This window comes from Chiloscyllium plagiosum, unplaced genomic scaffold, assembly GCF_037043375.1.
Source record: "Chiloscyllium plagiosum isolate Xiang-an unplaced genomic scaffold, Cpla_swu_hap1 HiC_scaffold_4, whole genome shotgun sequence".
NCBI classification, from domain to species: domain Eukaryota; kingdom Metazoa; phylum Chordata; class Chondrichthyes; order Orectolobiformes; family Hemiscylliidae; genus Chiloscyllium; species Chiloscyllium plagiosum.
Window position 1 is genome coordinate 67,981,809 of NW_028270142.1, and position 13,781 is coordinate 67,995,589.

Below are 13,781 nucleotides of genomic sequence, written 5' to 3' on the forward strand. Positions count from 1 at the left end.
AGATCCTTTAAGGTATCATGACAAGTGAATAAAATGGTTAAGATGTCATATTGGGATACTTGCCTTTATTGGCCGAAGCATAGAGTTTAAAAACACGGAGGCTGTGCTGGAACTGTATGAAATGATGTTTTGGCCACAGCTGGAGTATTGTGTGCTGCTCAGGAATCCATGTTACATGATCGCACTTGGTAGGGTGCAATGGAGATTAACCAGGATGTTGTCTCAACTGGAGAGTTTCAGTTATGAAGAAAGATTGGACAGACCAGGGTTGTTTTCCTTCGATCAGAGGAGATGAACAGGCGACATGATTGAGATGTATAAGATTATGAGGGGCAGGAATAGGGTAGACAGGAAGAAACATTTCCTGTTGATGGAATGATCAGTGACCAAGAGGCATAAGTTTAAGGTAAGGAGCAGAAGATTTAGAAGAAATTAGGAAAACTTTTCACCCAGAGTTGTGGGAATCTAGAACTCATTGCCTGTAAGGGTGGGAGAGCCATAAACGCTTATTTTGAGGTAATTAGAAGTGCACTTGCAATGCCAAGGCACACAAGGCTGTGTGTGAAGTGTTGAAAAATGAGACTAGAATAATTATATAATAAAACATAGAACTGTAGATGCTGAAGATCTGAAACAAAAATAGAAATTGCTGGAGAAACTCAGCAGGATTGGCAGTAATTGTGCAGAAGACACAAATGGTAAAACAATGTTTCATCCTAATTCCGAATACTACCCTATTGCAGATACTTAATTCACTGGACATGTTGCAGTATCTCAACTGTTTAATTTCTTAGTTCACTGATGCCTCCAATTTCTGTTTGAACTGATGAGGCAGTTCTTTAATTCCTTTTTGAGTCTGCTGGTGTGAACCCTTGTTTTAAATTTTGCTAGCCTAAGCATCAGTTCTAACAACTTCAATACATGTTCTCCGAGCTTGGAAACTCCATAAACTAACAACATTTTGGCTAGGGTGACTGGTTCCCCAGCACTAAAACTTGATTTTCCACTGTCCTCTCTTCTAAATTGGACTTCTGATTCTGCTTAGAAAAAATTATTCTCCCTTCTGAACTGAACTACTGATTTGCCTGAGCTGATGCGAGGTTAGTAGCTAAATTAACACCATCTAGTCTGTTTGTAAACTGAGTAGTGTAAACATTCCATTCATTAACACCCTGCCAGGGACATGATTGAAGTCACATGGTTTTCTTGCAAGTGATGTATTTAGGTCACTGTTTCAAATGACTTTCTGACTTTTATAAACATATCTTCACAGAACATGACCAAAATTTTTTGTCTCTTTACAAAGTCCCAATCAAAGTTTATTGGGAGTAGATGGAAATGTAGAATTCAAAATGTAAACTGATAAGTCATGCTCTTTCTTAAAGATGGAGATGGCTCATTGCACCTCTTTGCTTCTTTTATTGTGACACAAAACTGTAGCCCTTAACATCCCCAGGGAGCTTGACAGGATACATTCTGAAAGGATGTTTCACCTGGTGGTGGAGGGGGGTCACAGTTTCTGAATAAGGGACCTCCCAATTAAACGAGATTAAGAGAAATGTTTGTTACTTTTTAGAATTCTCCACTGGAGCAATGGAGGCTGGATCATTGAACATCTTAAGGATGGGTTAGATTTTTGATCTCAAGGGGATCAAGGGTATAGCGGGAGGCAAGAAAATGGAGTTAATGCCATGACCAGATTAGCATGTTCCAAAATCATTTTTAGGAGTTAATGAAGACACAAGTTCAAAGAGACATTCATCATACTGTAGGTTAATTGGCATTAATGTGTACACTTAGTTTTGTTATACCCGCATTATAAATAAAGAGTAGGCTGGAAAAAGCACAGCAGATCAAGCTGCATCAGAGGAGGAGGGCAGTTGATGTTTCGGGTCAGAACCTTTCATCAGAACTGGAGGAGGTGAAGGGGGCTGTGAACAAAAAAAGAGGGAGGGAGGTGGGGCTGGAAGAAAGGTGGGTGGGATGGCAATATGTGGATCCAGGTAGGAGGTGGTTGCGATTGGACAATTGGAAGGGTGGAATGGATAGATAGGAAGGAAGTTGGACAAGTTTGGTCAGAGGAAGGAGACGGGCTGGAGAGGGAGGGCTTGGCCTGAGATGAGACGAGGGATGGGAAGATTTTAGAAGCTGGTGAATTCGATATTAAGGCTGTATGGTGTAAGTTCCCGAGGCAGAAGATGAGCTGTTCTTCTTCCAGTTTACGTGTAGCCTTATGTTGATGGTGGAGGAGGCCCAGAATAGGCATGTTGTCAAGAGAATGGAAGGGGAAGGGATAGTTGAAATGGATAGCAACTGGAAGGTGGGGTTAATTGGAGCATATGGACCATAAATGTTCCCTGAACTGATCCTGAGTTTGCGCTGGGTCTGTCTGATGTAGAGGAGACCACATCGAGAGCAATGATTGCAATAAATCAGGTTAAAGGAAATGCATGTGAATCTCTTCTAGACTTGGAATGATTCTTTGGGGCTTGCATGGTGGTGAGGGGGGAGGTGTGGGGACACGTTTTGCACCACCTGTGGCTGCAGAGGAAGGATCCAGCTGTGGAGGAGGGGTTGGTGGGGGGTGTGGGCCTAATGAGGGAGTTGCGGAGGGAACAGTCCCTGTGAAAAGCGGTTGGGGTGGGGAGGGAAGTATCATTTTGGTGGTGGGGTCAGACTACATGTGGCAGAAGTGGTGGAGGATAATGTGTTGAAGTGGGTTGGAATGTGAGGACCAGGGGAACTGTACTGTTGTTTGCGGAGGGGGGGGGGGGCGGGGGGAGGTTTGTTTCAGGGCAGAGGTACAGGAAATGGAGGAGATACGGTTGAGAGGATTGTTGAACACAGGAGGGGAAATTGCGGTTCTTGAAGTAGGAGGTTAAAAATCACACAACACCAGGTTAAAGTCCAACAGGTTTAATTGGAAGCACTAGCTTTCAGAGCATAGCTGCCCTCCAAAAGCTAGTGTTTCCAATTAAACCTGTCGGACTATAACCTGGTGTTGTGTGATTTTTAACTTTGTACACCCCAGTCCAACACCGGCATCTCCAAATCATGAAGTAGGTGGACATCTGGGATATCATGGAGTAGAATTGCTCATCTTGGGAGCAGATCCAGCAGGGGCAGAGGAATTGGGAGTATGAGATCATGTTTTTGCAGGAGAGTGGGGTAGGAGGAGGTGTAATCAAGGTAGCTGTGGCAGCCGGTGGATTTGTAATAGATGTAGGTGCTGAGTTGGTTGCCAGAGATGGAGACACAGAGGCCGAAGAAGGGGAGGGAGGTGTCCGAGGTGGTCCAGGTGAATTTGATGCTGAGGTGGAAGGTATCTGTGAAGTGGATGAACTGTTCGAGTTCCTGATGGGACATGAGGCAGTGCCAATACAGTTCTTGATGCAGCAGAGGAAAAGATGAGGGATGGCAGCATCCGAGGAGCAGGAGAATCGATATCTCGGGCATAAGCCCTTCATCAGGATGTTCCTTATGAAAGGCTTGTGCCCAAAAAATCGATTCTCCTGCTCCTCTGATACTGCCTGACCTGCTGTGCTTTTCCAGCACCGCACTCTCGACTCTGATCTCCAGCACCTGCAGTCCTCACTTTCTCCTCGGTGAGGAGGTGAGGTTTGATTTAATAACAATTAACCATTTCAGAAAAGCAATTTGTTGAATACTGAACATTATTTTAATTTTTGATCGTTGTTGTTCATTACTTGCAAAAGAAAGATAACATTTGCAAATTTTGAATGCAGTGTATCTGCTGATTAGACACTAATCTTAAAATTATAAGACATAGCACATTTCTGAGACAGGATCTATGACAAAGCACTTCAGAAATAAAATCTCCTAGCAAGTTCCACATTTGGGCAACAGCTGTATGTGAGCCCATTAGCATTTGCACTCTGTTTAACCAGTCTCTATATAAGTTAAGAGGTTAAAGCAAGGTTAATGTTTTCTCAGGAGCCACTCATACAAGCACTGTGGATTTGAGTTACCGTATTTAGTTGAGCTTTGAGAGAAGACAGACTCTGCCCCTGGACAGGAACATAAGCAATGGAAACAGTGACAAAGTATTCTCTTGTTAAAGTGGAAAAGCATATTTAAAAATATGGTAACTAGTATTTATATAAACGATTTGGATTTAGGAATTTAGGTAGCGTGGTTAGTGTGTTTGTGGATGACACCACAATTGGTGGTATAGCAGACAGTGAAGAAGGTTACCTAAGATTAAAGAGATCTTGATCAATGGGCCGAGGAATGGCAGGTGGAGTTTAGTTTGGATAAATGCGAGATATTACACCTCGGTAAGCCAACCAAGTGCAGGACTTGTTCATTTAATGGTCAGGCCTTACTTAGTGTTATTGAACAGAGAGACCTATGGTTTGAAGTACATTGTTCTTTGAAAGTTGCATCACTGGGAGACAGGATGGTAAACTATGTATTTGGCATGGAGAAAGTGAGGACTGCAGATGCTGGAGACCAGAGTTGAAAAGGGTGGTACTGGAAAAACACAAGAGGCCAGGCAGCTTCCGAGGAGCAAGAGAATCGACGTTTCGGGCATAAGAAGGGCTTATGCCCGAAACGTCGATTCTCCTGTTCCTCGGGTGCTGCCTGGCCTGCTGTGTTTTTCCAGCACCACACTTTTCAATTCTATGTATTTGGCATGCTTGTTTTCATTGCTCAGAACATTGAGTGTTGGAGTTGGGACATCATGTTGCAGTTGGACAAGATGTTGGTGAGTCTGCACTTGGGGTACTATATACAGTTCTGGTCCCCCTGCTATAGGAAGAATTATATTAAATTGAAGGGGGTGCAGAAAAGATTTAAAATGATGTTACTGGGACTTGGAGGGTTTACATTATAAGGAGTGGCTGGATAGGTTGGACCTATTTTCCTAGGAGCATCGAGGCTGAGGGATGACTTTATAGGAGTTTATAAAATCATAGGAGCATGGATAGGGTGAATAGCCAAGTTATTTTTCCCAGAGTTGGGGAATCCAAAGAGAGAGATAATGGGTTTTAGGTAAGAGAGAGAAAATGTAAAAGGGACCTAAGGAGCATCTTTTTTACGCAGAGGGTAGTGTGTGTATGGAATGAGCATCCTGAAGAAATGAGGGAGGCTGGTACAATTACAACCTTTAAAAGACAACTGGATGGGCATATGAATAGGAAGGGTTTAGAGGGTTATGGGCCAAATGCTGGCAAATAGGACTAGACTAATTTAGGATATCTGGTCAGCATGGACGAGTTGGAATGAAGGGTCCACTTCTGTGCTATACAACCATGTGACTATGAATCTAGAGGACACATTTGTAAGGTGAGAAGGGAAAGATTTAAAAAAGATTTGAGGGGCAACTTTTTCACACAGAGGATAGTTTGTGCGTGGAATGAATCATAGAATCCCTACAGTGTGGAAACAGGCCATTCAGCCCATCAAGTCCACACTGACCCTCTGAAAGCATCCCATCAAGACCTACCCCCCTACCCTATCCCTATAACTCTGCATTTCCCATGGCCAATCCACCTAATCTGCACATCTTTGGACTGTGGGAGGAAACCAGAGCACCCAGAGGAAATCCATGCAGACATGGGGAGAATGTGCAAAGTCCACACAGACAGACCCCCAAGGCTGGAATCAAACTCTGGCCCCTGGCACTCTAAGACAGCAGCGCTAACCACTGAGCTACTGTCTGAACTGCCAGAGGAGGTGGTCAAAGCAGGTACAGTTACAGCATTTAAGAGATATTTAGACAGGTACACGAATAGGAAATATTTAGAGGGATACAGACCAAAGACAGACAAGTGGGACTAGCTTTGTTTGGGAAAGTGGGTCGACTTGGACTGAAGGATCTGTTTCCATGTTGCATGAATTGATGATTCTATGGCTCTATTTCACTTCACTGTTGTGTGCCAGTGGCAAAGCACTTAGTGATATACTTTTGAATGGCAGAGCAGTCTAAAAGAGCTGATTGGCTTACTCCAATTGGTATTTGTAATCCTTACAAATAACTGACTTTCGGATATAACTTGTGGAAGTATTTTAATTACATTGCTTAGTGTTATCATCTCTCCCTCTTCCTCTAACTGAAAAAAAAGGAGAGAAAGATTGAGAGAGGCTATTAGAAAATTGTTGTAGCCTGGAAGGTACTTAGTCTGTTGTAAAGATTGCATTGTAGTTTCAGTAACCAGTTAATTAGAAATTACCAGCAAAATATTTTGAGATGGACTGCTGCGGTAGAGAGACTGCTATAGTAGAAGTGCTGCTGGCTGGAATAAGTGCAGGCTTAGGTGAATACCAGGCTTCGATAAGAAAGGCAAGCATGCAAAAGGCAAAGTAAAAGAGAAGAGATGGCAGTCAGGTGTAATCGTCCTGCCAGATGTGGGAGATCAGGGACCAATCCAGTCTCCCTGACGAGTATGTCTATGGGAGAGGTAACCAGCTGCAACTCCACATGTAGTTTGGTTCACGTGATGGTTGCATGCACTGAGGAGCATACAGGGTGTATAGAGTGTGATAGACACTAGTAATGGGGAGGTAGACACACCGCAGGTTCAGTCAGATAGATGGGTGACTCAGGAGAGGCAGGCAGATAATACAGGAGTCTCCTGTGGCTATTCCCCTCTCTAATAGGTTTTAGATTCTACCGAAGGGAGGGTGGGGAGTAGCTTCTCAGGAGAATAACAACAGGAGTATAACAACAGCAGACAAACCTGTGGAACAGCAGCTGGCTTTGCTGTAGAGAAGGGCTGGGCAAAGTGCAAGCAAGTGATAGTGGTAGGAGACTAGCTACTTATGGGCACAGACAGGCATTTCAGTGGCCACATTCAGGACTCCAGGATAGAGTGTTGTTTCTTTGGTGCCAGGGTCAAAAGCATCTCTGAATGGTGGCATGAAATTCTTAAGGGAGAAAGTGAGCAGCGAGAGGTTGTTATGCACATGGTACCAACGACATGGTTAGAAAGAGGGATGAGGTTCTGCGGAGTGAGTGTAGTGAGAAAAGAGGTTGAAACACTGGAGCTCAAGAGTAGTTATCTCTGAATTACTACCAGTGCCTTGTGCTGGTGAGGCAAGGAATAGAAAGATAGGATAGGTGAATGTGTGGCTAAGGAGCTGGTGTGTAGAGCAGAGTTCCGGGTTCTTGCATCATTGGGACCTCCTATGGGATAGGGGTGACCTCTACAAGAGAGAAAGGATGCATCTAAACCGAAGGGAACCAATATCCTCACAGGGAGGTTTGCTAGTGCTACTCGGGAGAGTTTAAACTAGAGTTTAAGGGAACCAGAGCAGCAGGTCAGCAAGTGGAGGGATTAAGGGAAAGGTAGATGTTAGGACCAGTAAGTCTGATAGGAATGACAGGTAGAGACAGATAAATGAACAGTGGGACTGATAGACTGAAGGGTGTTTATTTCAAGGATAAATCATTCCCCTCTCACCTTAAAGCTATGCCCTCTCGTTTTGGACTCCTCTACCCTGGGAAAAATACCTTGGCTATTCACCATATCCATGTCTCTCATGATTTTATAAACCTTTGTAAGGTCACCCCTCAGCCTCCGAAATTCCAGCTTACTGAATTTTTCATACTTATCATAAGTGCCGTAGACAGCAGTGAGATACCATTTGGGATCAATGCCTGCTAAACACCTTTTTAATAACACCACTCACATCGTTAATATTCAATCTCTCATATTACCTAATTTACAAACAAGGTCGACATAGGGAAGTTTCAATGGGAAACCAGAGTAGATACCAGGCAAATTTAGTTTGCAGCTTGCTCTGAACAACTTTTATGGTGTCTCTGGTCAAACTTCAGTCAATGGCATGATCAGAGGGCAACTGGCTCATGCACACCTCTATTGGTATTGCCATCATGTCCAACTGGGATATCAACAATTCACTGGCAGTACGGTATGGAAGAAAAGGTTTGCATTTCATGACACACTAGCAATTAACATTGGAAAAATGCAACAAGGGCAATTTTCGCAGAGTCAGACTCTCCGCTCACAGACTAGACTAGACAGCATCTAAGGGATGCTTAATTCCTTTCTGAGAGTTTGTTCATTTAGCAGCTACCTGCATGCTCACAGCAGCCTTGTCTTGTTTTGCCATGTCAATTAGTGCAGTCCCCAAATCGAGCAGCTTGCCTTACTGCCAAACAGTCCTCTATCTCAGGGATACACATCTTGCTGTCCAGCATTGTGGTACGTCAGTTCCGTAATCTGTGTGCCAGCTCCATATGTGGCAAACATATGGCATGTACAGCAAACAGACAGCCATTTATCCATCCTTAAGAGGAATAGTTTAAATAGAGGCACCTGCCAACCATGGTGTCCCGGTACAATAAGTCAAGGGTATCTCCCATACTAGTGCAGGGTTATTTGCAAAGTAAAGCTCCCTCTATTCTTTTAAATTGCAAATGAAGCTTTCTCTGTACTGTCCCCATCAGACATTCCCAGGACAAATGCTGTATACAAAGTGAAGCTTTCTCTACTCTTAAACTAAGAGTGAATCTCTGTCTACTCTTTCAAACTGAAAATAAAGCTAAACTGACCCTTTGTCAAAGCTTTGACAAAGGGTCAGTTAGACTCGAAACGTCAGCTCTTTTCTCTCCTTACAGATGCTGCCAGACCTGCTGAGATTTTCCAGCATTTTCTCTTTTGGTTTCAGATTCCAGCATCCGTAGTAATTTGCCTTTTGAAAATAAAGCTTCCTGTATTCTCTTAAACAGAAAGGAAAGCTCCGTCTACTCTTTCAAACAGAAAGTAAAGCGCTCTCTACAATGTACCTGTCAAACACTCCCAGACCAGTTACAGTGGAGGATTAGATACAAAGTAAAGCTTTCTGTACTCTTCTAAACTGAGAATAAATTGCCATCTCAGCTTTAAACTGAAATTAAAGTCCCTCTGCTCTCTCAAATATAGAATAAAGCTCTCTGTGCTCTTTTGAAGAGAAGGTAAAGCATCCTAAACACTGTCCCAATGAAACTCTCCCAGAGCAATTGTAGCATGGGTTTAGGTACAGTTAAACTACCTCTGCTCTTTTAAACTGTGAGTAAACCTCTATCTAGTCTTTTAAATGAAACCATGCAAACTGTGCACTTTTAAACTGAATGAAATTAAAACTTCCTCTGTACTGTCCTCTTCATCCACACTTTCTATTCTTATGGTTACCTCTGAGCTGATGGAAGTGACCTTAATGTTGCTTCCTCTGAGGCCTTGGTCATCTTGTCTTCAGAGCTCCAGCGGGACACTTTTGAAGGAGCTGGGTGTTTCTTCAACAGCTAATGGAACCTGCAAGACAAAAGAGGAAGAAGCCATCACAGCCTGAGTTTAGCAGTCAAATGTAATGATTGAGAGTGACAGTAGGGGTAATTAAAGAGCACCATTGGCATGCAGATTGGTACTTACTTGTTTCTCCGCATAAACTGTTCCCGTCTTCTCTTGCACGGGCCAAGTGATTCCCTCAAATAAGATAAAACAGTTCTTTCTCATTTCAGTCCACGAATTTTAAAAGCACATTTTTTTTTTAAATGTTGGCTTTCTCTACCGTTATGGTTGTCATCACATGTAATGAGAAAAACTAGGGAATGAATGAAATTTCCTTAGGTGGCACAGCTGTTGTGCGTGTGGAAAAAAGAAATGAGATGTTTCAAAGGACTGAGGCAGGATAGAGGGCATGCAGGTTAGAGGTGTGAGAGGTTGATGGGGGATGATGTTTCATGCGATATTGGGAGTGATAGGGCATAGTGTGGCTCTATCCCTGGTGGATTGGAGAAGGTTTTTGCTTTGCACTGTGAACGTGCCACTGATTTGGGTGGCAACCTCCGGCCAGGCTGGCAGAGTCTGGTGGCATAGCTTCCTCTATTGGACCTCTTCAGAAGAGGAAACCCCCTCCTCTAGACCACTCCTCCCCACCCTGTGGTGTAAAATTCCAAGCAGTGGAATGTGGTGAAACGGTTAAAAAATTATGTCCCAATACATGTGTGAATCTAACCGGAATGGAGGTGTTGCTTAGTCCCGTGTGAATCTTCTTATCTGTATGTAACCAGAATGGAATGTGTTTTTTAGCCTTGCTCTGCTGTTCACATGAATGTTTATATCTGGAAAAGAGTATATCAGCTGGAAAAGTCTCCAGTTCGGTGAGTCTGCTCCGGGGTTACGTTTAACCGCCGAGCGTGGGTTGTTGGCAACCGCTCTACGAGAACTGACGGCTCCCAGTTTTGGTAACATGTAGAGTGAGTATAAGCCAGACCCGTTCTGGCGACGCTGCGGGGAATAAAATGCCCATATTCTAGCAGACTCGCCTCTTGGTCGTTTGTTCTGTGTCAGACTACTCTCCTACGAACCTGACCTTGAGAATTTTTTAAAACACACCCCCCGCCCAATCCAGTAGGACCTCAATGTCCCGTAACTGTGTTTATTAAGAAACTGATTGATAGATCTTGTTCTTTGAAACCCAACAATAGACAGTATATTAAATTGGCCACCTTGGTAACTTTTATTTTATATTGTGACCCATGAAGTGGTGAGACTAAAGTGACATTGCCCCCCTCCAGTCTTGGTTGTAACAATTTGAGCATATCTTTTTTGGGAAAACATTTAATTTATTTCATAGTGAAATGTTACATTCTCGTTTTTCCTTATTCTATTAAAATATAATATCTTTTCAGGAGGTTTATTCTACGTAATATTTCAAGAGTTGTTTTCCTCCTCAAGTCCCAATAAATTATATGGAGATGCCCTGAAGAAGTGTAGAGCACACCCTGAGGTAATCACCATTTTTTAAAGAAATCTCAATATGTGTAAATGTGTACATGTATGTGAATGGCTTCAGTTACATGTAGAGAATTTTAAAATGTGATTGTTTTCCTGGACTGGAGTTGAATGCAGGGAAATGTAAGCAGTGTTCAAAATAGTGAATGGTTTTGATAGTGTAAATAGGAAGAAATTGTTTCCGGTACAACCTGGGTCAGTAATTGGATGCTACCAGTTGACAGTATATGGCAAAAGAAACTTAAGGGACAGGACTTTTCTACATCACGTTTGAATGATATGGAACAAATTGCCTGAAAGAGATATGGAGGCAAACTCAGTAAGAATGTTTTAAAAAAAATTTGAACATACACTTAGAAAATATTATAGGCTTCTGGGGAAAGACCTGAGGCGTGGGACTGATTAGACTAGTCTTTCACTTGCAAGGGCAGACATGGTGGCCTCAATGTCCTCCTTCCTTGCTGTGCTAGTCTAAAACTTTAGGCAGAACAGCTGTTGTGGGATTTTAATTCCGTCAAATCATCTTTGCTCTCAGGAAAATATTATTAAAACTAGTGTTCATTTTACTCGATGTATTTTAGTTTCTTGAAAATAAATCTCACTTAGCGTTTGTTTCGATCATCATGTGCAACATAGGCCAAGTTGATGTCGGGAAAATTGGATCAGGAAGGTTGAAGGTGAACAGATGGGGAGCAAAGATTGGGAGCAATGTTACAATACAAGCAACGAAAAAACAACATTTTGTCTCACTCAATTGTAATGCCTTGAGTATTGTAACCTACACCTGGTCACCCCACCTGAAATGGTGTGATGTTCTGAGAAAAATTAGAAGTGCTGGACCATTTGTGAAATTTAGGAAACTGCTCTTCAATCGTCACTGACCCATCCCCAACAACTTAGAACTAGTCAAAAAGATCAGTTTGATAATTATATGAAGTACTTTATTTTGTTTGGAGAGGTGTTCTCTGCTTTAGTTTGAAACAAATCCAGCTATTGTGAAGGAATTCATCGCACCAACTGGCAGAAAATATACTACTTCCTAATACCTAACCTAATTCTGGATTTGGAGATCGTAAAACTTTAATTCCTACTCTTCTCCCACCTCCAACCTACATCTTTATAACAAACTGTCCCTCTGTTTAAACTTGATTTATTCCTTATATGTTAACCTCAAAATCTATTCCTTTCTTTATTTTGTAAATCTCAACCAAATCATGCCTTAGGATCCATTGCCCTAAAAGTTAGTCAAATCTGCATGTGCTTACCTTGATAACTAAAGTGCTTCAAGTCGAGAATTGACTTGGTGACATAAAAGATTTCCAGTGCATTTTCAATCACATGCATCATCTGAGGAGTCTAAAACTGGACATAGTATCATAACTGAGGCCTGACCAAGGTCTTGTATGAGGACAAAATATTATGCCTTGGTTTGTTCAGCCCAATACACTGTTTGACCAAGCTATCAATTCATGGCAATGCTTATGAACTTGCACAGATTATGCCCTAAAACATCCAAGTTTTTTTTCTCACCATCTGTTTTAGTGCTTTTCCTAAAACAGTGATTCAACCTTTTTCCTATTGTAAGCATATCAAGGCTTAAATTGTCGTAATTCCTCAGTGAAACTTGTGTGAGCAAGAGCCTGTTATAGCAGGAGCACAGCTGTTGTAACTTGGTATAAACTCTATTATAGCTTTTACTGCTTTGAATTTCATGACTCCAAACTTTTAGCTTACCTTGTTCAATTTTCTGTAATATCTAAAAGTTTGCAGATCGCCCCCAACACCTGCATCAGTAATACATATCATAAAGAACTGCAGTTCCAGCAGCAATCCCTATAGGACATCAATAACAACTGTCCCCTAACAGATCCACGTCTGCCTATAATCAGTTTCTGCCTTTTGTCTTCCAGCCAAAATGAAGGTCTTAATGAAGCTCAATAAATTACGAATTTGGTATCACTAATGGCTTTCATCTTGTAGATTAAGATTTAAGCTTTCTCTAAGTTACCTCTCTGAAGATTGCAATTTTCTTTTCCTCATCTTGGGAAATGATGGTGACCTCTCCAACAAATGTCCTCAACTTTATAAAACAGCACCATCCTTCTCAAAGGTATATTTAGTATCCCTCATAGGTCCCTTATTGTTCAATTGTAAATTGCAACTCTAATGATAAGTTAATAAAATTAAGCATTTTTCTATTTACTGACTTCAAAATAGGCCTGTAGTTACATCAGCGAATCTTGCTTCCTCGTTCAAAGATGGCGTCCATATTTGTCCCTTTATATGTCCCAGAGTGCAGTGAGCTATGGAAGATACACAAATACATATCCCATCTTGCTAAGGACTCTGGGATAGATATCACTTGGACCAGCTTATCTGCCTATTTGCAGGTTTATGTTTCTATCTAAAGCCATATTAGATTAGATTAGATTACATTACATTACATTACAGTGTGGAAACAGGCCCTTCGGCCCAACAAGTCCACACCGACCCGCCGAAGCGCAACCCACCCATACCCCTACATTTACCCCTTACCTAACACTACGGGCAATTTAGCATGGCCGATTCACCTTACCTGCACATCTTTGGACTGTGGGAGGAAACCGGAGCACCCGGAGGAAACCCACGCAGACACGGGGAGAACGTGCAAACTCCACACAGTCAGTCGCCTGAGGCGGGAATATATATTCATCAATAATTATACCAACAGTTTAGCTATTAATATTGCATTATAACAATTGAGCATTGTCTTCACAAAGGAAGACTGATACATAGTGCTTGTTTAATATATCTGCCATTCCTCATGAGTTCTTCACAACCTGTACTTGAATGTCTACCAATGACCCATTATAGTATGATGTTCTTATTTCTTAACGTTATCTTCATTATCATGTCTGTGATCCTCTTTTCTATTACACTAGCTAGCTAATTGTGAAAGGGAGAGGAGGAGAAAAAACATAGGAAGAGATGGAATGTATAGGAGAGCAGAAATGAAACTCAACTACCATCAGTTAAACT

The 13,781-nt window shown here is 42.1% G+C and overlaps 1 protein-coding gene across 1 annotated transcript in view; it reads left to right on the plus strand.

Moving 5' to 3' along the window:
- The window catches only part of timm21 (translocase of inner mitochondrial membrane 21), a 45,083-nt gene that overhangs the window by 16,132 nt on the left and 15,170 nt on the right, over positions 1-13,781 (plus strand). Inside the window, exon 3 of the mRNA XM_043688450.2 lies at positions 10,661-10,758. Coding sequence (XP_043544385.2) covers positions 10,661-10,758 — 98 coding nt within the window. The remainder of the gene's footprint in view (positions 1-10,660; positions 10,759-13,781) is intronic.